Source organism: Theobroma cacao, chromosome 2 (genome assembly GCF_053813885.1).
Source record: "Theobroma cacao isolate CCN51 chromosome 2, ASM5381388v1, whole genome shotgun sequence".
Taxonomy (NCBI): Eukaryota; Viridiplantae; Streptophyta; class Magnoliopsida; order Malvales; family Malvaceae; genus Theobroma; species Theobroma cacao.
The window spans coordinates 3043303-3063750 of NC_142640.1; the positions used below are offsets into that span (position 1 = coordinate 3043303).

The window sequence follows — 20448 nt, forward strand, 5'->3', positions numbered from 1 at the left end:
AAGACCATTTTAAAGTAGTGTTCCATACCACACCATGCCATTGCTATAAAAACCAGAAGCCGAGTAACTGCAATTTAAAAAGCTCCGTTTTTGCTCTGCTTTTGTTCAGCTTAGAAAAATATACTCTGTTCTTCAGTAGTTTCAATGGCAAAGCCAGTGTCAATTGAAGTGTGGAACCCAAGTGGGAAATACCGAGTTGTTAGCACTAAATCCATGCCTGGAACTCGCTGGATTAACCTCTTAATCGAGCAAGATTGCCGCCTCGAAGTAATCATATTTTTTCTCTTCTCTAAACCCTTTGTCTTCTTTTTTTTTTGGGTGAAATCTTTTATATCGAGTTTTTGTTCATTTCCATATTCAGATATGTACGGAGAAGAAAACAATTTTGTCTGTTGAGGATATCGTTGCTTTGATTGGCGATAAGTGCGATGGGGTGATTGGACAGGTATTCCCTTCATGAGTTTTAGTTTTTTAGTTAAAAATATGGGCTCGTTTTTCTTTTTTATTTTTTACCCTTATCTTGGATTCTGAAGTTTGGGATTTGTGTTATAGTTAACTGAAGACTGGGGGGAGACTTTGTTTGCGGCCTTAAGCAGAGCAGGAGGCACAGCCTTTAGCAACATGGCTGTTGGTTACAACAATGTTGATGTTAATGCTGCCAACAAGTATGGTGTTGCAGTTGGTAATACTCCTGTAAGTTCACTCTTCCACTAGTTGGCCTTAAGCAAAATTTGTTTCTAAAAGTTTTGATTTCCAAGTTTTCTTATTGATGGACAGACTACATGAGTCTCTCCTTGTTGTTAACCGCACCGCGCATGCACCAGTTTATCTATATGCAAGTATCTTCCATGTAATGGATGTGAATGTTTGTTCAGTGTGAAGAAAATGGTTACAAATTAAGCTGGTTCGGTATATATTTTGAGATAGAAATGCTGAGCTAATTGCAGTGCTAATTTGGTTAGGGCGTACTCACAGAAACGACAGCAGAGCTAGCCGCTTCTCTTTCTTTAGCAGCTGCTCGAAGAATTGTCGAAGCGGATGAGTTCATGAGGGCAGGCTTATATGATGGATGGCTCCCTCATCTGTATGTCCACCAAATATACCAGATCCTTCCTCTTATATTTGTTTGTCCTTATGTTTTTGCTGTGCATAGATGATAAACCCCAATTAACATACATTACAATTGTGCCATTCCACTTTTCTTCTCTTGCAGGTTTGTGGGAAACTTGCTTAAAGGGCAGACAGTTGGTGTAATTGGAGCTGGTCGTATTGGATCTGCATATGCCAGAATGATGGTAATCTCTTACAAACTAAATTGCACATCGGATTCATAAACCTAGGCTAGAATTTTTAGGTTATTCATTTGATATTGTTGGACAATAATGTGCTAGGTTTTTATGAGGATACTAACGAGATTAGCTTGAAAAATGTTTGCAACACATTGAACTTAGTGGCTTTACATGTAAAGAAGAAATGATTGGTTGGATTTGTGAGGTGAGGTTTCTGTTGCTTTATATGAAACTGAAGCATATATTGATGTTATGCAAAATCCTAACTCCTAAGATATGCAACATACGGCACAATATTGCTATGAAAACCATCTTTTTTTTATGTTATTTGAAGCATCCTCTACTCCCAGGTCTATGTTGCTGCGTTAATGAGAGTGATTTTGTTTGCCTATCTTATAACAGGTTGAAGGGTTCAAAATGAACTTAATTTACTATGACCTCTACCAAGCTACACGGCTAGAGAAGTTTGTCACAGGTATGTCTTGAAACATTCAGTTCAAGTTGCTTAGCAGTTGAATCTTCTTTTTTTTAGGCTTATATGTTTCCCCATTGCAGCTTATGGTGAGTTCTTGAAAGCCAATGGAGAGAAACCTGTTTATTGGAAAAGAGCATCAACAATGGATGAGGTGCTCCGGGAGGCAGATGTGGTAGGAACTTCTTTGCTGAGAACTTTTAATATGGTATTTAAAGCCAATTTTCAATTATGTTGGCAAATAAAAGGAACTGATGCTTTTTGTAGATAAGTCTTCACCCGATCTTGGATAAAACAACCTACCATCTGGTTAACAAGGAAAGACTTGCAATGATGAAGAAGGTGACTAAGAACTTCTCTGTTGTCCTTAACGAGTAACTTTTGAAAGTAGGCCTTGCTTAAGGAAATATCATTTGCATTTTGTGTTTGCAGGAAGCAATCCTTGTAAACTGTAGCAGGGGACCTGTGATAGATGAAGTAGCTGTCGTTGAACATCTGAAGCAAAATCCTATGTTCCGAGTTGGTCTTGATGTCTTTGAGGTGACTTGACAAATTTTTACTTTCAAATTCAATCAACCACATGAAAACTACCCTCAAGTTAGTACATGATTGTTCATTAATGGTGGTTGCAATAGGATGAACCTTACATGAAACCTGGGCTTGCTGATATGAAGAATGCTGTCATCGTACCACACATTGCTTCTGCTTCCAAGGTAATATCATTTGCTAGTATTCACCCATCAGGTTGGAGTCACCTATCAGATTCTAACTGTTTTCCTCATTCTTATGCAGTGGACTCGTGAGGGAATGGCAACATTAGCTGCTCTCAATGTCTTGGTAATAAATTGCTTCACGACTTTCTCTAGGGAAAGGATAAAACAAATGAAAAAATTTATTTATTCTGTTTTGGGGTTTGTGATAGCCAACCGTTCTAAGCACTGCCACCCTTTCTCCATCCATATTACAGGGCAAGATCAAGCGATACCCAGTATGGGGTGATCCAAATCGAGTAGGACCCTTCTTGAATGAGAACGTTCCACCTCCTGCTGCATGTCCAAGCATCGTCAATTCAAAAGCATTAGGTAATATTCATGTATTTCAACTATTATCACACTTGTTCTTACATTTGCTTTGAAGTATGACTTAATGACTTCGATAAATCTGTGTATTTTTTTTCCCTCAGGTTTACCCGTTTCCAAGCTATAAGAACAGATGGCTGATCCTATTCGCAGTTGGAGTAGTGTGTCTTAGTGGATGTGAGAACATGGGGCTCTTAGTTAGCTTGGCAATGGCAGCCGTGTATATTTTGCCTATGAAGAGTACTCTTTGTATGCACTGCATATTGCTGTCTTGTAAGAACAGCTTTATCATTTCATCAAATATATATATCACTTTGAAGTTTGAACGCATGGATTTGATCAGTTTTTATCATACAATTTAAACTCATATTCATAAACTAGAACTTGCGTTGATCATCCTAATAGTTTCTCTAGCTTACCATTTGTTCATTTTTCACTCCAAAATGGCGCATATATAAAAGCTTAAATCTTCAACCGTAAATCTTAATACAAGAAATTTACGTGTTACTGCACGTAACACAAAGGCTTTGTTTCACCTAACAAGGAGGGTTGAAATGAGGGTAAAAGAATTTTAGAATTTTGTTCCAATCTGTGCCCTAAGACCTTACATTAAGTTGAAACAATTGAAAAATCTTTGAAATGTTTATTTATCTGAAATTTTTTTGAAATGTTTATTTATTTGAAGATTTCGTCGTAAAATTATTTTTATGTTATATTTTAAATTTAAAAGAAAATGAGGATAACGCTTAGCTCTATTATATATCACACCCCATTTAGGTATTAAAACAAGAATTTAAGATAATTGATGATGTTTAATACTTTAATTTCATAAAAAAGAAGAAGAAGAAGAAGATTTCACAAAGCCATGTGGTAATCAGCAGTAAATGCCAAATTAATTCAGGATTAAAATTACATTAAAATGATTAAATGTTAGAGGATCAAAGGCATTATTAAATTATTGCCTTAAATGTCTTATGATATCAAATTTTCACGCCAAGGTAGAACTACTGGCTGAAGGGAAATGTAAAAAGTGAAACACGGATGCTAATAGTAAAATTAAAAAAGTGAAGGAAAAAAAATACAAATCTAGAACCCTGGTCCATTTATTAATTAAAAAAATGACTTGTTGAGAAAAAATTGCTCTATAAAATATTTTATAAAAAAATTTAATATTTTTTATTATTTGAATAAAATGTTGAAAACAATTTCAATTATTTAGATCATCTTATGAAAAATATTTTTTTATCATTGATGGAGTTATCTGAATGTTAAAAGATGATCAATATGAGTTAATTACAAAATAATGATAACATTTAGTTTTCACTAATTTGAGATTAAAAATAAAAATAAGTAAATTCAATAATAATATTTTTCAAAGCAATGTTAAGCATTAATTTTCAAAAAAAAATTTCATGTCATCATTTTTTTAGTTTAAAGCTATAAACATATCAATATTTTTATCCATTGTGAGAGACATCCAAAACTTATACTTATAAATATGTATTCATTAAATAACAATGTTAAAATATTTTTTATTATAATTATTAATAAGCTATATTCAATTTATAAATAAAAATTTAATTAAATTAAATGATTTTATTAAAAAATGTTTTTATTTTAATAATATTAAATATTAATATTTTAAGTTAAATTTTTTAAAAGTTAAATGTTAATAATATTTTTTAATTTTTTAACATTTTAACTTAAATAGTAACATTTATTCAAACCAATATTTTTTCTTTCTGTTTTTTGAAAAACATCTTACGTCCTTAAAATGTTTTATATCTAAAGTATATATTTTTATCTTTCTAATAAACATAAATTCTAAAACAATTATTTCAAAAAATATTTTACTTAAAACAAATTAAAACAAACTGGACTCCTTGTTTTACTAGATTTTCATGTATATACTCTCATTAGGATTTTCTGACCACTACTACTATTTGGTACCAAAAATCCAAATCTCACTAAAAGTAGGTTTGAAACGACGACGTTGAATTGTACCTTAAATCCTTCTATAAATACCCAGGTATTAGTGCCCACTTTTCCCCATTCAATCAGAGCAATTTAATAATGTTTTATTGAGAATTTCTCTCTCTCTCGCTCTCTCTCTCTCTCGCTCGCTCTTTTTTCTCTCGCTTTATCGATTAGGGTTTGTGTTGCCGGTTAGAGAATCTTAGAAATCACAATGGCGTCGACTTCGAAGAAGATAATGTTAAGGAGCTCCGACGGAGAGGCGTTCGAGGTGGAGGAAGCGGTGGCGGTTGAGTCGCAGACGATCAAGCACATGATCGAAGACGATTGCGCCGACAACGAGATCCCTGTCCCCAACGTCACCAGCAAGATCTTGGCCAAGGTCCTCGAGTACTGCAAGAAGCACGTCGATGCAGCCGCCGACAAGGAAAAGATCCCCGAGGATGATCTCAAGGTGTGGGATGCTGATTTTGTCAAGGTTGACCAAAATACCCTCTTTGACCTGATCTTGGTTAGTTCTTCCTTCCTTTGCCCTTCTTTTCTTTCCATATTTACGCTTTTTTCTTGATTTTCTCATAATGTATTTGCTTTTCACAATGCTGTTATTTTCCTGGCTGGGGTTTTCGTTTCAATAAAAGTTTTTTGTTTTTTTAATGATTTAATCTCTTGTTTCTGTTGGGTTTAATTTAAATACTCTGTTTATCTGTTGATGTATCTTATTAATGTGTTAATAAAACGATTTAATCTAGTAAATTTTCTGACTTAGTTTCCCAAGAAAAGGGAAAGGGAGAAATTATGGTTTTCGTTTTCTGGGAAGATTTATTGTATTCTAAAAAGGGTTATATGGTTTACAGTAGCTTACTCTATTTTGGCTTACCTTCGATGCTAATACTAAACTTCTTAATGTTTTGAAATTTGTTTGCAGGCTGCGAACTATTTGAACATCAAGAGTTTGTTGGACTTGACTTGCCAAACTGTTGCTGAAATGATCAAGGGGAAGACACCCGAGGAGATTCGCAAGACCTTCAACATTAAGAATGATTTTACCCCAGAGGAAGAAGAGGAGGTTAGGAGGGAGAACCAGTGGGCATTTGAGTGATTGGGAAGCGTCAAATCAAGTGTTCATATTATGATAGCAATGTCGATATTATCATAGGTTCTGCTGTTCTTGGGTTTTACCGGTAGGTTGTTAAGATGGGGAAAGTTTAAACATTGGATTTTTCTTTTAGTTATTTTGTTTTATGTTTTAGTTCTTGGTTCTAGAGGATTTTATATAAACCTCCATTATCATAATATATGAAAAGTTTCATATTTCCATGTCTTTGCCCACTGCTTTTTTACTTTTCCATTACATGAATGCCTTGGTTATTCTTTAGTTGTTTTGCTTGATGGTTGTGATTGTTTGTTAATGTCATGATTAATGTGTAGTTACTTGTATATGGGATTGGTGACAGAGGCTCTTCACTGTGATAAATGGTCTATTTTCTACACGTATCAATGACCATACTAGGGTGATGGTGAATCCATCTTTTGACTTTGGCCCTTTCTCACGTCTCTTTGTTATTTCGAATTCCAATCCTTGTTGAAATCTCTATATCTGCCCTGTTGCATCTTTGCCACCCATTCATTTTGTCTCTATTGCTCTCTGTAGATATTGAGCACTGTTGCTGCTTCTTCACCGACCCATCTTATTGCCTATTTGCTCTCAGTTGATATTGATCTTGTATTGGTTCATGAGTCGGATGCCAATATTTTTTATACATGTTTATCTTCATTATCGTGCTAAGCCTGATTAACAATTCAATTGAAGAATTGCAGTCTCTGCCACCCTTGCTGTCTTTCGGTATAAGGATCTCTAATGAAGCCTACCACAATTATCTTTGTTTTGCTTCTATGTTTAGGATAATTAACATTCTAATTAATTTAAAATCGAAGGGTCCAATTTATGTTAAATTATGTATAAATATAATTTTCATGATATAATATAAACATTGTATCAATATAACATTTACAAGTTCTTGGACCATTATGATTTGTTGAATCGACTTTCGTAATTGTACTTTCGATTCTTCAATGCAGTGTTTAAGTTACAGAACAAAGAGGTGGATTTTAATTTATTTTTGCATCCTATCTATGCATCAAAACTAGAGATAGAATTTAGAGATCTCAGCTTGGGTGGAAGATGGGGTTTAGTGGTTAGCTCTCGAATTCCAGAGTAAATGTCGGAAAAGCAAAGGCTCTCAATGCTGGATGGATCTAATGGTTATCCCTCTTTCTTGTTCAGCAACTCATCCTTCATGACGGAGCTCTCTTTCTTCCTTTCCTGATTAATTTTCTTGCTTAAATCCTAGAAAACGTCAATTTTCTCTCGTAAAGATAAACCAACTCAAATTCAAGAATCTTTTTCAAATACTTATTTTTGCAATCTTTTTCGAGCACTTACTTTTGCATTAAGGGTATTGGTTTTGGAGGAAAGAATGCTATTTATGTGTAACTTTGATAATTTTGAATATAATACAAGGAGATATAAAAGTAAACAGATTTAGATTTAATTTTATTGTGCTTCGTGTCTTAATCGTGTCTATACGGTTAATATATTTAATTAATTGTGTTATCGTGTTTAAATTTATATAAATGTTTAATGTTAATGATGAGTTTTATTTATATGATAATAAATTTTATGTATGTTATTTACGTTAAATTTTATTATATTTGATATTATTATTATTTTATTATAATTATTAATTTTAAATTTAAATAATAAAGTTATATTTAATTATAAATATTTTAAGTTAATTGTGTTAAAAAAATTATTTAATCCTTAAATAGTATGGTATAAAAAATTCTGACATAGTTAATAAATGCATTAATCATGTCATAGTACAAGATTATTAAATATATTTATTTACATATTTCACATTTTAACACGAATAATTATTCGTTATTCGATTCATGCATTCTCTCCTTACGAGATAGGATCAATCATCGCATAGTTTGTTAGTGTCATGTCAAGACAATACAAATCAACGGAAGTTTGAGCAGCATGGCAGCCCAAAACAATCGAAGTTTGAGGCTTTGAGCAGCATGACAGACCCATTGACAATAGAAGTTTGGAAAAGGGGAATACAAGAATTAGTAGTAAAATGGGTAGCCGCTCGAACCAGAAGTACCTCTCAATCCCATGAATTTCTTCGATTAGTATGTCTTCGATTTGCATTGTGCTGCTTTCCTCCTGATTCGTCATTGTTTCACACCCTCAAACAGGAAACTGAGAAAACAACTTAAAACTTTTAGTAGGTTTTTCGTTAGGGTATAATTAGAGTGAAAGCATCGCACTGGAATCAAAAGGTTTTTTTGTAAGAAGAGAATCAAAAGTTGTTATCCAATAGGAAAGGAAGGATCCTCGCAAATCATAATCCAATCACTGGCTTGGTGAAAAAGTAACCCTACAATCAAGAGAAGATCAACTCTATCATACTTCGAATCATGAAAAAGATAAATGCCAATGATGATTAGGTAAAAATATTGAAATAATGTTTTTCCAACAAATGTTTGTTTGTGTTATTGTTTTATATAATTATTCTATCATTGTTCTTTTATCATGGTTTTTGTATCTTCACTGTTTCATCTTTCATGTCAAGTGTGATATAATTTACTATGAAATTAATTAAAGCATTCCTTTTTTGTGGATGATAAGTGTTGTGTGTTCTTCAAGTAAGTTATTAAGTATAATAATCTCATAATTTATTAGCTAGAAAGCCAAATTTATACGTGGTTACTATATTTCTGCATTTCAATTAGACAAGAAGAAACAGGACCAATCGCACATTATACGTAACACAACAAAAGGGATATAATATTTTCAGCACCAATCAATCAGCAAAATTTAGCTGCATGGGTTGAACTTCTCCAGGTGTGGGACTTTTCCAGTAGCATTAATCATACCGTTGCTCAGAATGTCGAGCTCTGTGTCATTCTGCCAAGCACTAACCACCTCGTAATGGAGACAGCCCGCCCAGAATCCTAGTGTATACCCGCAACATAAGCCAGTGTATTCATGTTTTAAAGCTAAATTTATGTCCCTGAATTTACATTATGTGTTTGACGGCATCAAATTTGAAGAGCATATGTGATACCAAAGTTGGTGTTACCTATTCTTAGGGTCAAATCTTGCAGCGGGAAAGAGCAAATGGCTGGCATTATTTGAGGGAGAGGGAGGGACATCCTTGTGTGGGATATATCCATCACCAACTCCAATTCTACACACAACTCGACAAGATGTTGAACTCCTACATTAGCCTTCAAGCCAATGTCATGGCAAGTCACAAAAAAATGATCAGCACCTAAAGTCCTATTCCAGGAGGGGACGGTTCCTGTCATGTTCTCATAACAGACTCTCTACAAATCAGCAACGCTGTGAGGCCCAAGGAAACGGAATCTTGGAAGAAATCCAGTATAAATAAACTGACAGACATAATGTCGAAGCAAGGCATGACATCAAATCTTAAAATCGGAAGTAACAGTGTTACCTTGCCTCTCAACAGATTAGTTTTTTCAGTACCGGAAAAACTCAGCTTCCAACTTCTCTCCATACAGATCCACTGAACCGTCGGAATATTCCCCTCCAAATCCAGCGGCATATTCCCCCCGAAAACCAGCGGAGGGTAAACAATAGAATCATTTCCAAAGATCTGATTTGACTTTGACTTGAACCTCTCAAAGTTCACCAACAAAATTGAAAAAAAAATGCAAATAAAGTAGAAGAAAGTGACGAAAGAGAAGATGATTACTTGATGAAAGGTCTCAAAATTCCCCTCGAAGACCATCGGAGGGTAAACGATAGAATCATTTGGAAAGATCTGCTTCGACTTTAGAAGCGAAGCAAAGTTAGTCAAAAAACTTGAAAGAAAATATGCCAAGTCGACATTAGGATTGCACCAACGAGTTAACCGGTAAGGAGTCCCACAATAAAGACTCGAAGAGCCAAACACATCCTCTTCTTGGAAAAAATGAGTTTTCTTCGGCAGAAGAGGTAAAGGGTTTCTAACAGATTTTAGACGAGAGAATGGTTTTCTTTGGCGGAGGAGGTAAAGGGTTTCTAACAGGTTTTAGAGGTTTTCTTTGGCAGAGGTAAAGGGTTTCTAATAGGTTTTAGACGAGAGAATGTGAGCTATTTACTGCTTTTAATTTTGAGTTATAAAGTAGTAGAATTCACCCAAAAACAAGGTTTTGAATTTTGAATTTTTTTTGGCATAATATTTTTAAAAGTTTTTAAATTATTCAAAAATATTAAAATAAATTCTTATAATTTTATTAAGTTCAATTAAACACTTATAATTTTATTTTAAATCAAATAAATTTTATTTTGAGTTAAATTAATCTTTATATAAATGATTGAATACGTGCTAATATAATATGATAATATAATTATGTGATATATTAATATAAAATAATAAATGATATTTGAATTAAAAAAAGTATAAAAAAAAAGAGGTAGAGAGAGAAAAGAAGGAAAAAATGAAAAAAAAATACTTTTATAGTTAATTTTTTAGAATGTAAGGAGAGATGTAGTTTTGGGAAAAACAAGAAACAAAAGCAAGAAATAATTAAAATCAAGAGTTTAGGAGTGGTGGTAAGGACTTCACATTTTGGAGAAAGAAGAAAGCAACATGGCAGCCTCTTGACATGCCATGTCAACTTCTGAAACCTTCCTCACAGGTCACATTAGCATTTAATGTCACATAAACGTTGAAATCATAATAGTTAATTTTGATGAAAAATATTAAAAGGATTAAATTGAAATAATTTTTAAAATTAAGAGATTAAATTATAGCGATTTTGAGTAGATGGATTAAATTAAAAAAATGTATAAATATAGGGACTAAAAGGATACTTTGATTATTAATTTATCTTTTTACAAAAATTAAATTTGACTTCCTCTTCTATAAAAAAAAATCAATATTTGATAAAGTTATTTTTATAAATATAATACTGATGAAATATTTCTTTCCTTCTAAGTATTTAACTTAAATTTAATTATAACGTAAACAAAATATTCAATATGACAATGATGAGTCTGACTTGGCATTTCTATGACACATGACGGATTAGCATTGGCCCTTTAGCCAATCTGCTTTACCCAATAGAGGTTGGAGTACCTAAGTGTAATTTTCTTTTCTTCAAATACCAAATGAACAATTTCATAGAAGTTTTGGTGCTAAATTTATAATTAACCCAAACAAACATGTTGTTGGTGATATATGAACAATAGAGAAGGAATATCGTGATCAGTACTAAAACAATTTAGCAATAGGAATAATCAAATTGGACTTCTCGTAGAATTCTAAAGAAATGAAGGTGCAAATGTTGCAGGTAAAATATTCAAATAGTCCCAGTACTCGTACATTTTCATTAATTTAATCTAGATACTCAAAATCTAGTCAATTTTTTTTTTGTTTTGCTAATTACAATTCCCTGCTTTTTAATTGAATACTAGACTGATTATTTTTATCTGTGCTCGGGTTGTACCTGGACATTATATGTAAACTTTTCTGGCAATCTTTCTTTGTTTTCTATCTATTTCCTGTCATCAACCCAGCTGCTCCTTCTTTTCGCAGTAATTGACTTTGACAACACTGATGTTGCTCGGAAAAAATATGATTCAAGTAAGGATTTACAGTAGTAGAATCCAGCATTGAATAATTAGGTGTTACTTCTATTAAATGAATCAAAGATGAACTTTTTCAAGTACCTTATTCAGAGGCTTAACTAGCAGTTACTGCAAGGGAGCCTTTTAAACAGTTTGGATGCTCGGAGAGGCTCTATCAGGGTGTTTTTGGTCCATTACTTCGAGTGGGTTTGTTTGCTCCAGAGGAGCTATGTAGTGCTGCAGCTTCTCAAGGGGTGCTATATTATTTAATTCTTGCCCACCAGGTTTGATTGTTTAAATTCTTCTCTAGAAATATTTTGACCTCTGCGAAGGAATTTAATAACTATATCAATGTGTGTTTAATCAAGGAAATCTATAAAAAAACAGTGACAGATGAGGCTTACTGGACCCTTAAGCTACATAGTATTTTCACCAAAACTCCCGTTCCTGTCACACGTAGTTGAAAATATTTCCTGATCTTTGCTGAGATTCATATTTTCGTGTTCTAATTTATGTCAAATTCTCGGCCCTGATTCATATCTTCTGTCCCTCACTTAACCCTCTGAAAATATCTCCCTTCCCTTTGCATTGTCATTCTGATATTTTATCTGCTATTTACTCAAATTGACTCTGTAAAGTTTTATTTCATGGATGGTTACAGAAACATTTCGATGTAGTATTTTGTCGTGGGACCGCTAGAGAGAAGATTTTTGAGCCATGGGTGGAGTCTCTGAAGGCTAAAGGTTGTGAGATGCTGGAGGATAAGAAGGTGACTGATATCATCTTCAATGAGGAAACAGGCTGCATAACTGAAGTAGTTTGTGGTAAGGAGACTGACAGTGCTGATACAGTTATCTTGGCTGTTGGGATTGCCACACTTCAAGAAATTATCAAGAAAAGGTTTGCTGTTCTGGACTTTCATTACATAGGTATTATTTTCCACTAATATATGCTCCAAATATGAAACTGAAACTCCTAGTTTGAGTTTAATTTAGCTTTTAAATTAAGTTGAAAGTAAGCTCAGTGTCCTAATTTTTTAGTTTTTATGTTAACCAGATGGTCATTTAGGCTTTTGAATTAACTAGACTAGGTTCTGCTCTAAACCTTTAGTAGAGTTTTAGAGCTTCAGTTGACCTTTGTTTTCTGCGATCCTGTTTAACTGGCAGTTGAGTACTGTTTAGTGCAGCATTATGTACGCGGGGAGAGTTTCTGAAAGTTTTAAACTTGGCTGGCATAGATGTGGTTACTGTCAAGCTGCAGCTGGATAAGAAGGTGCGGTGCATGCACAGATCTTGTTGTCCTTATTCTTTTGTCTTTATTCCCTTATCTTTCTTTCCCACATTTGTTCATCATCCAATTGCCTAAAATTCTTTGTGAAAGAGAATGAAACTGAGTTTTATAATAGCTATATCGGTGCATTTTCTTTAGTGAATTTCCTTTTTTTGGTCTGACTATTTTCACTTAAAACTGGTTGTCTGCTAAGATTGTATATCCATCTATGCACTTATCTGATATGTGCTTGCAATATGTTATCATAGATTCGATAAATTGAAACCCCAGAACATAAGAGGCGCTTTTTTTATTAAAAAAGAAAAATTAAAGACTAATGACAGAGAAGAGTAGTAATAAGAGAGTGAATATTGCTGAAAAGGTCAATGAAAATGGTAAATTTTATGGCATTTTGAAGATTCCCAAAATGGACGTACCAGAAGCAAAGAAAGAAAAGGAGTGGCCGCTTTGGCTTTGCAGAGAGATTCCTGTTTCTCCCTTTTCCTCTACAGTTACAATCCACAAACAAAGGAAGCCCTCATTTCTTTCAATTTATAGGTATTTGAGGGGCTTGGCTGTAAATTAAAAAATATTATTACATTCCTCCTCTTGAGATGCTACGGTGTATTGTTGCGCATGAGAATAGTAAGATGGTAAATATTGAGAAGAAGAGGATTAAAAAGGTAAAATAAAAACGACACGCGGGAAATTCATGAGCTATGGAAGTATCACGCTAGGACTCTTCACTGGTTCTTGGAAGCTGCCCTTTCACCCTTCTCCTCAAGTATTAATATCATAGTGCGCCAGAATTTTCTGTTAATCCCTATCACATTCAAACTGTCGCTCTTTAGAGTTTAATATATTCTTAGTCTCTTTTAATTACTAATAACTAAGAAAGATTTAAATATCAATTAATCAAAAGCTCTCCAGGATCAAGATAAACTTCGAAAGACACGCAGATAACTGCTATTAGAAACAATCTCTCTGTTCTATCGTTTTCATTTTTTTTTCCGGCGAAACTTTGTTTTCTGCATTTAAATCACTTACCTCGTTATTGGGTATTTGGGTTTTTGTTCCGAGAATGTCACGGTGCTTACCGTTTCCCCCGCCGGGGTACGTGCGGAATGGAGTGAGTGGGGAGGCTCTTTTGGAGCAGATTAAGGTTCGTTTTGAGCAAGCTTTTCTGCTCCCTTTGGATCTTGATCAGAAGTTTCTAATTCTAGAGTGCATTTAAGTTTATTAGTACCTCTTTTTCTTCATTTAATGATTCTGAAGTTTGGTTTCCCTCTCTTTTGAGGATTAGACCGACATTGATCAAAAATAGAAAACACATAATCAGTGGAAATCTCAACAAGGCTTTGATAGACTGTAGAGTGGTTTTTAGTCTTCATGCTTTCGAGTGAAGAAATCATAGGGAAAAAATATTAAGTTAATTAATGAACACTGAGTCAAGAAATGGCTATTAGCATTTAATTTGCTTCAGAATACTTGATTAATTATTGAAATTTACTATTCATTTCCCTGGCTTTCTTGAATTGTCCACCACCTCTGCATTAATAGCACTTAGTCGGTTGTCTTCTATATTGTGGGGCTTTTAAAGAATTTCTTCATAACTTGAATACTTGGTATCAATCATGCTACTGATCTGTCAAGCCTAGAGGGGATGTGACTGGTTTAAGACATTAGCAAGCTTGGTGAATAAAGAGGAATACCGTTAGTTAAAAGATTTTCAGGATAAACTGGACGGTGATTGAATGTGTCTCCACAAAGTAAAACATTGATTCATCTTAAGTTTATACAAATTAATTTTATAAACTTACATCCCATTTTGTGAAATTTTATTACATAGTGTGTGTTACATTTTTCTCTGGCCGTACAGGTTCAAAGAGAAAGAGTGATGGCTGAAAGGGAAAAGAAGAAGGAGAAATGGAGGAGCAAGAAAGAGATGAGGAAAGAAAGGGAGCAAGGAGAGATTTGCGAGCAAAAACCAGGTCATCATGAAAGGCATAAGCGTTTGAGGAGCAATGAAGGTGGAGGAAGAAGTGAAAATCAAGGTAAAACTGAATATGGAACCCAGGAGATGGGGTCGAGCGGCCTCACTGAAGAGCTTAAGCAGCCTATTTCTGACAGCTTTTATGAGTCTTCAGACAACAGCCGAAGCATTCATAAGAAAAGAAACAGCGGATCCCGCAATGAATGTGGTTAGTGAATATTTGTTCTTTATTATCTAGTTGTCCAGTTATCTTCTGAATTTTTGACATTTTTATTCTCTCTTCGTGATTTGACTGTAGGAAATATTGTTCAGATTGATGTCCAGCTGCAAAAGCACAAGACTCCTGAAGCCCTATCCCGCAAACCAGACTGCTCTACCATAATGATGGATTCTGTAGTGCAGAAAAAGCTTGAATTACCTGTTGAGGAGCACTTTTCTTCGGCCTCTGGTGTGCCAGCTACTGATGTCCAAGAGTTTGTTCCACCACCTCTAAGAGAGCTCTCACATTCCTCTCAGACAGCTAGGATCTATAAGGATGAGAAATCCAAAATGACTCTGACAGAACAATTCAGAGAGTTGGAGGAGAAGAAGTGGCTTCCTCGTCCCCTGCAGATTGAGCAATTTGATGTTGGTGATCAAGAGGGGCTCTTGGGGAGGAAGCCACCCAGAGGCGACATTTGCGAGACATCCAATGCTAGCAGTGTTGTCCTGCATCATGGTTACTCTACTGCATGTCCCTATGATCAGCATTTACTCCACTCCCTTTTAATGCTGGATTCTGGAGTCCAAAAGAAGCTTGAATTGGATCCTACACCTGTCCAAGAGCAACTTTCATCTGATTGTGTGCCTGCTACTGATGAGAAGTGCGAAATGGCTCCAACATCCAGCTGCTCTGAAATTAGCTTGCTGCAGATAGAATCACAATTCAGAGAGTTAGTCGCGAACTGGCTTCCCCCTTCCTTGCAGTCTGAGCACTTCGACATTGGAGACCAAGACTGGCTCTTCGAGACGAAGCAACCCAGGAGCAACATAAGAGACAAATCTAAAGCTAGTTATGATGTTTTACATCAAGGAGACTTCACTCGGTATCCACGTGCCCAATACTTGCCCCAGGCTAACATACATGCCTTGCCATATGCAGTACCATACTAAAACTGTTAAGAGGAAAACGACTGTGGTGTAAGATTTTTTTTTAATCTATTGGTTGTCGTCTGCCCTTTTTTGTCTATAAACAGTTTGAGAATAGACATACATGGTCATGTATCAGCCGCGGCTGCGCCGTCATGTTACCAAGTACTGAATGACTTACTAGAAGATTTGAAGAAACTGGCTCAGCTTAGTATACTCTAGTGCCTTTATTTTTAGAAAAGGAAAAAACGTGTTCAAACGCCTGCAGCACTCTAGATGATTATACAATCCAAATTTTACATTTCTAGCTTTGATGTTCTCGTTATAAGGAGTAAGGAGTTATCCTCTTAAGCTGAAAAATCATGACAAATTATTCTAATGCACCTCCACCAGCCTGTTTAGCTGGATGTGTCAAGTTCACGTGCTCTTGTAGTAATTTGATTCAACAAGTTTGTCTTCCATTCATGCAACGAACCACCTCAGCCGCAAGTACTTAACCATCATAGGTTCCCTGTGGTCACTATGTACGTTAACGGTGGTGGCGTTAGGGAACGGATAATAAAGTTAGACTAATTGGCTCCCATTTACAGCACGCCAGAATGTCATCAGTATAGCGACGCATCGTCAACATATATACCCTCCAATGAGAGAGCTCAGAAGCTTGTGTGATTACATGCTTGTGGTAGGATTGTGGGTAACGGAGCCATTGTCTATTTCTAGCTTGATAAATGGATTCCAGAGAATGAGACGGTTTGCTCCAAATTTCCTCAACTTTTCTCATTAGCAGTTGACGAGGAAACACGGGTGCTTGACATTTGGAACAAAATTGCAATTGGTTTATTTCTTTTAGGCTAAAATAGGACCTCATTTCTCCCTTTGCTTACAAAATTTCCAGGAAATTATCAATCAGTATCATCATTGCTTAGGTTTACAACGCTGTAGGAAATTCAAGTTGAGCAAAACAGTATTCATACACCCGCAGTCAGTAGACAAAACACATTTAAGCCCCAGAGCCACATGTTAAAAACATCATCATCATCGTCAACACCAAGCTGTTGATCAGGCAAAAGCACACAAGCCATGTGATCAGTTGCATGATTGCATCCATGTTTTGAAAAACAGAAAATGTCAAGATACTCTGTCACCCCAAACAATTTCTATTATTGCAATTGCACCTTCCACTCTCCATATGGACATCAGAGAAGTGATTCGAGTTACCAGTCTCAACATCTATACCTTACTGTCAAATATTAAGCACTCGAGGCCAGAAACAAAACTCTGCTCTTGACATAAAAAATTGAAATCAATCAGGGCTTCTGTTTTTTTTCAGTGTCGTAAAGCACACACGCATCTGCTGCTGTCTTCATCTGGAACCACCAAATAAACTCCATTAACATCCAAATCATGCAACAGTTTAATTGGCGTGATGCTTAAGCAAAATAAATAAACCACTCAACCATTTCATTGATTAACTAGGATTAACTAATATAATTTTAGAACCTTTTCTGTTTCAATCAGAATGGTACATCTACCAGAAGAACTTGTGTTTTATTTTTATAGCTGATCTATGAAGTTCAGCACAAGATCATACCCAAGTACAATTCAAAATGCCAGCATCTCATTACAGCACATTTTTTATTTCACACTGAATATTAAGTATTCATACATCCATCTAAAGTATAGCATCAGTTAAATTCACTATTTTATATAATAAGTTAGACCATCTGAAGAAACAAACAATTAATAACCTTCACACATCGAAATTTCCATTACATCGATTTAACAGGAAAATGAGATTTAATAATTAAATTTCTAGAAAAAAAATAGATGCAACTTTGATCATGTTATAAGGCACACGTGCCTACCTGTATAAAATTGATGACCTGCTTGATTGAGCACCCAAGTAAACTTAAAGCAACTAGAAAAGAAAGAGGCGAGCCCTGTTTCAGGGTAGTCACTATAACCTGAAAAAAAAAATAACAAAAGAAAATACAGAAAGAATACAATTTAGAAATCAAGGTGCAAAGGAATCGGCTAATTAAATTGGAAAGGCAACAGAATACAAGAAACCGGACTTACAGCCATCAAATTCTCAGTATGGTTCTTTGCGATAAGAAATAAGGTTATGTAAAGAACCTACAAAGTCAAGATGGTTTAATAGAAAAGTGCCGAAAACATAGCAAAGTAAAAAGATGGAACAGAGTTATCAACATATAATTACCTCACAAGCCACACAACAAAAACCCATAAACATCCGATTTCCATAGTAGAGCTTGAAAAGCCAACTGGAGCTGTCTTTCACATCTTTATGACTAGCCTTACCCACTAGGAATGTACTGCAATCCAATTATTCAGAGTTAACAAGAAAAGACAGATCCTAGAAAAGAAACAATACTATGGCATGAAATATGTATTTCAAGGAAAAAGAGCTACCTGTACATCTGCAGCCAATGGCTAGCAATATCTAAGGCTAGCAATGACAAGAAAACCAAGCTAGGCCTGCATAAAAATGTGAGTGATATAGCAGGACACAAGCATGTCAATTTTGGCAACATAAATAAACATGAAAGACTGAAAGAAAAACTTACCTATACACTTGAGAAAGTATAACCAGTAGACAAGCAGTGCTAATCCTGAATTGCAGAATCAAGCAAACTCAATATGGAGACAACAGCGTAATTCAAATTTACTATTGATATCTTTAAATAAAGATCATACTAAAAGATGTATTAAGACAGCCTTAAAAGTTAATGTCTGTCTCAAATCGAAAGGATAGTTTACCTATCCGTTACCATGTCCAAAACAGCTCCAAATGTTGAAGCTGAAGCAAGGAGAAAAAAAAAATGAATCAGATTCTGCATCTTACGTAAGCCGCTTTTATATGACACGCATTCCTTTCAAACTTCAACATCCCGCAATTTAAGGATTAAATTTCTCAATTTACTATACTTGATCCTAAATTCATGCATTCTGCCCATATGCACACATTCCACCTTTCCATCAATGCTCTTAACAACTTCTATAACTTTGAAGATAAATAAGAGTACTAATCATACCCTGGTTGAATTTGCGAGCACACCAACCATCCAAAGCATCACAAACAAAGCTGCACGTCCAAATTTAATCACATTTAAGTCTATCAAGTAAATCAATCTCAAAGCAGAGAAAGCATAATATTTTAGCCAAAATCCTCACCTTAGGAAATAAAGAACAGCAAAAAGTCTTTTGCTGGAAAAGCATCGAGCAAAAGCATAGCAATTCAAGAGAATTCTTATATAACCTACAATCACAAAAATTGAAACACGTAAACTCAAAGAACCCAAGATGGAGATGTTCATGCATAACTGCAAAGAGCTTATCTATAAAATTTCAACTGAAAAAAAAAATATTAAGAATTCAAACAAAAAAAAAGGAGGAACCAACCAATAATATTTGGAATGTAAAGGTAAACAGACAGTTGCCGTGATCTTGGTTTAGGCTTGTTGGCCATCGAAACTTACTTGTAAACTCAAACCTGCAAGAAAACAAATGGGGTTTAAAGGAATTAAAAAAAACAAGCTGATGCTACATAAACAAGATAGAAATTAAAAGAAAAAAAATAGAATTAGTTCTTCGAGGAAATGAAGAAAATTGGGTCAAAGGGTAAGTAATTGGATACGGGATACGACCTGGAGGAGCCAATAGTCGAAGTGCTGGTGGGTAGAGTGTGGGTTTTCTAAGAAGAACCAAACGGATTGAACCGAAAGAGAAATGCGAGAATTGGTAAAGGCTTTACCTTCGCAGCTTTGCTTTGCATAAGCTCTTTTCCACCGTCTTTGAACTGATTCCTTGGGTACAGCTAAAGATTTTGTTTAATCACAATTTGGGGAAAACAATAAAAATATTAATTAACAATTAATACGAATGATAGTAATCGATAAAGCTTAAACTCAAAAAAAGAGGTTCTTCGATCTTATCTGGCTCACTTGCGGAAGATTATTCTTTGAGTAAATTGCCCAAATAGTCCTTCATTCATACTACTATAATTATTCAATTTTATTATTTCTTTTTTCAATAAGATAATGGAGGATTCTAACAGTTGAAACATTTAATTGTGGAAAAGTCCACTTGAATTTTGTACCAATCCCCACGTAAATCTTGTATTCATTAAATAATACTCTTTCTATTCCATTTTGCTATTTTTAATTTGATTTAAAAAAATTAATGTATTATATATTAAAATTTTAAAATTTTTGTAAAATTTTTAATAAAATAAATAAAAATATAGAAGAATTTACCGTTAAAAAATATAATTTTGAGACATTTAAAAAATAAAAAAACAAGACAACAAATAATTCTAATTCACTAAAAAAATCCTTTTTCAACTACTTTTCGTAAAAAAAAATAAGATTTCGTCAATAATGTGATTTACGGGTGGAATTGTAACTTAATAGTGGAAAATTATTGACAAAGTTTATAGAAATTTCATACGAATTTCATTGAAAATTCAAAACGATTTCATTAGAAATGGCAATCAATTTTTAAAAAACTTTATATTTCATCAGAAAAACTCTAATTAAAAATCATGTACCTCTAATTCAAAAGTTAAACTCAAA

At 34.4% G+C, this 20448-nt stretch overlaps 4 protein-coding genes across 6 annotated transcripts; 3 read left to right on the forward strand and 1 right to left on the reverse strand.

Moving 5' to 3' along the window:
* The first annotated feature begins 55 nt into the window (after nt 1–55).
* Nucleotides 56–3170, forward strand: HPR (hydroxypyruvate reductase). The gene is made up of 13 exons (XM_007041748.3): nt 56–267; nt 362–445; nt 553–693; nt 963–1084; nt 1214–1295; nt 1692–1764; nt 1845–1936; nt 2029–2103; nt 2194–2301; nt 2397–2474; nt 2554–2598; nt 2729–2843; nt 2945–3170. Exons 1-13 carry the CDS (start codon nt 145–147, stop codon nt 2965–2967), a joined length of 1161 nt encoding a protein of 386 aa, XP_007041810.1. The 5' UTR covers nt 56–144; the 3' UTR covers nt 2968–3170.
* A 1723-nt stretch (nt 3171–4893) lies between these two features.
* LOC18607537 (SKP1-like protein 1A) lies at nt 4894–6131 on the forward strand. The gene is made up of 2 exons (XM_007041751.3): nt 4894–5325; nt 5740–6131. The coding sequence occupies exons 1-2, from the start codon at nt 5029–5031 to the stop codon at nt 5911–5913; spliced, it is 471 nt and encodes a 156-aa protein (XP_007041813.1). The 5' UTR covers nt 4894–5028; the 3' UTR covers nt 5914–6131.
* Nucleotides 6132–11976: 5845 nt separating this feature from the next.
* On the forward strand, nt 11977–16135 carry LOC18607541 (uncharacterized). The gene is made up of 4 exons (XM_088804088.1): nt 11977–12363; nt 12645–12735; nt 14612–14933; nt 15024–16135. The coding sequence occupies exons 1-4, from the start codon at nt 12215–12217 to the stop codon at nt 15875–15877; spliced, it is 1416 nt and encodes a 471-aa protein (XP_088660214.1). The 5' UTR covers nt 11977–12214; the 3' UTR covers nt 15878–16135.
* Nucleotides 16136–16661: 526 nt separating this feature from the next.
* Nucleotides 16662–19847, reverse strand: LOC18607542 (CDP-diacylglycerol--inositol 3-phosphatidyltransferase 1). Of its 3 annotated transcripts, XM_088804089.1 has the most exons (12): nt 19809–19847; nt 19629–19699; nt 19277–19367; nt 19049–19133; nt 18910–18959; nt 18635–18674; nt 18442–18486; nt 18287–18352; nt 18075–18189; nt 17933–17989; nt 17719–17817; nt 16662–17220 (listed from the first exon to the last, which is right to left on the reverse strand). In XM_088804089.1, exons 3-12 carry the CDS (start codon nt 19341–19343, stop codon nt 17161–17163), a joined length of 684 nt encoding a protein of 227 aa, XP_088660215.1. In that variant the 5' UTR covers nt 19344–19367; nt 19629–19699; nt 19809–19847; the 3' UTR covers nt 16662–17160. The 3 variants fall into 3 exon arrangements, with proteins under 3 accessions (XP_088660215.1, XP_007041818.1, XP_017972090.1); XM_007041756.3 differs by lacking the exon at nt 19809–19847 and having other exon boundaries at nt 19629–19796; XM_018116601.2 differs by lacking the exon at nt 19809–19847 and having other exon boundaries at nt 19522–19788.
* Nucleotides 19848–20448: the final 601 nt, after the last annotated feature.

What these genes read in the sequence shown, in the direction of transcription:
- HPR (XM_007041748.3), top strand. Translation starts at nt 145, where the DNA reads ATGGCAAAGCCAGTGTCAATTGAAGTGTGGAACCCAAGTGGGAAATAC. An exon ending in TGCTCCGGGAGGCAGATGTG is followed by an intron (nt 1,937 to 2,028) that starts GTAGGAACTTCT and finishes TGCTTTTTGTAG; the next exon opens with ATAAGTCTTCACCCGATCTT. An exon ending in TAGCTGCTCTCAATGTCTTG is followed by an intron (nt 2,599 to 2,728) that starts GTAATAAATTGC and finishes TCCATATTACAG; the next exon opens with GGCAAGATCAAGCGATACCC.
- LOC18607537 (XM_007041751.3), top strand. Translation starts at nt 5,029, where the DNA reads ATGGCGTCGACTTCGAAGAAGATAATGTTAAGGAGCTCCGACGGAGAG. An exon ending in CCCTCTTTGACCTGATCTTG is followed by an intron (nt 5,326 to 5,739) that starts GTTAGTTCTTCC and finishes ATTTGTTTGCAG; the next exon opens with GCTGCGAACTATTTGAACAT.
- LOC18607541 (XM_088804088.1), top strand. Translation starts at nt 12,215, where the DNA reads ATGCTGGAGGATAAGAAGGTGACTGATATCATCTTCAATGAGGAAACA. An exon ending in CAAGAAATTATCAAGAAAAG is followed by an intron (nt 12,364 to 12,644) that starts GTTTGCTGTTCT and finishes AGTACTGTTTAG; the next exon opens with TGCAGCATTATGTACGCGGG. An exon ending in AGCTGCAGCTGGATAAGAAG is followed by an intron (nt 12,736 to 14,611) that starts GTGCGGTGCATG and finishes CTGGCCGTACAG; the next exon opens with GTTCAAAGAGAAAGAGTGAT.
- LOC18607542 (XM_088804089.1), bottom strand. Translation starts at nt 19,343, where the DNA reads ATGGCCAACAAGCCTAAACCAAGATCACGGCAACTGTCTGTTTACCTT. An exon ending in GCTGTTCTTTATTTCCTAAG is followed by an intron (nt 18,960 to 19,048) that starts GTGAGGATTTTG and finishes TTGGACGTGCAG; the next exon opens with CTTTGTTTGTGATGCTTTGG. An exon ending in ATACTGAGAATTTGATGGCT is followed by an intron (nt 17,818 to 17,932) that starts GTAAGTCCGGTT and finishes TTTTTTTTTCAG; the next exon opens with GTTATAGTGACTACCCTGAA.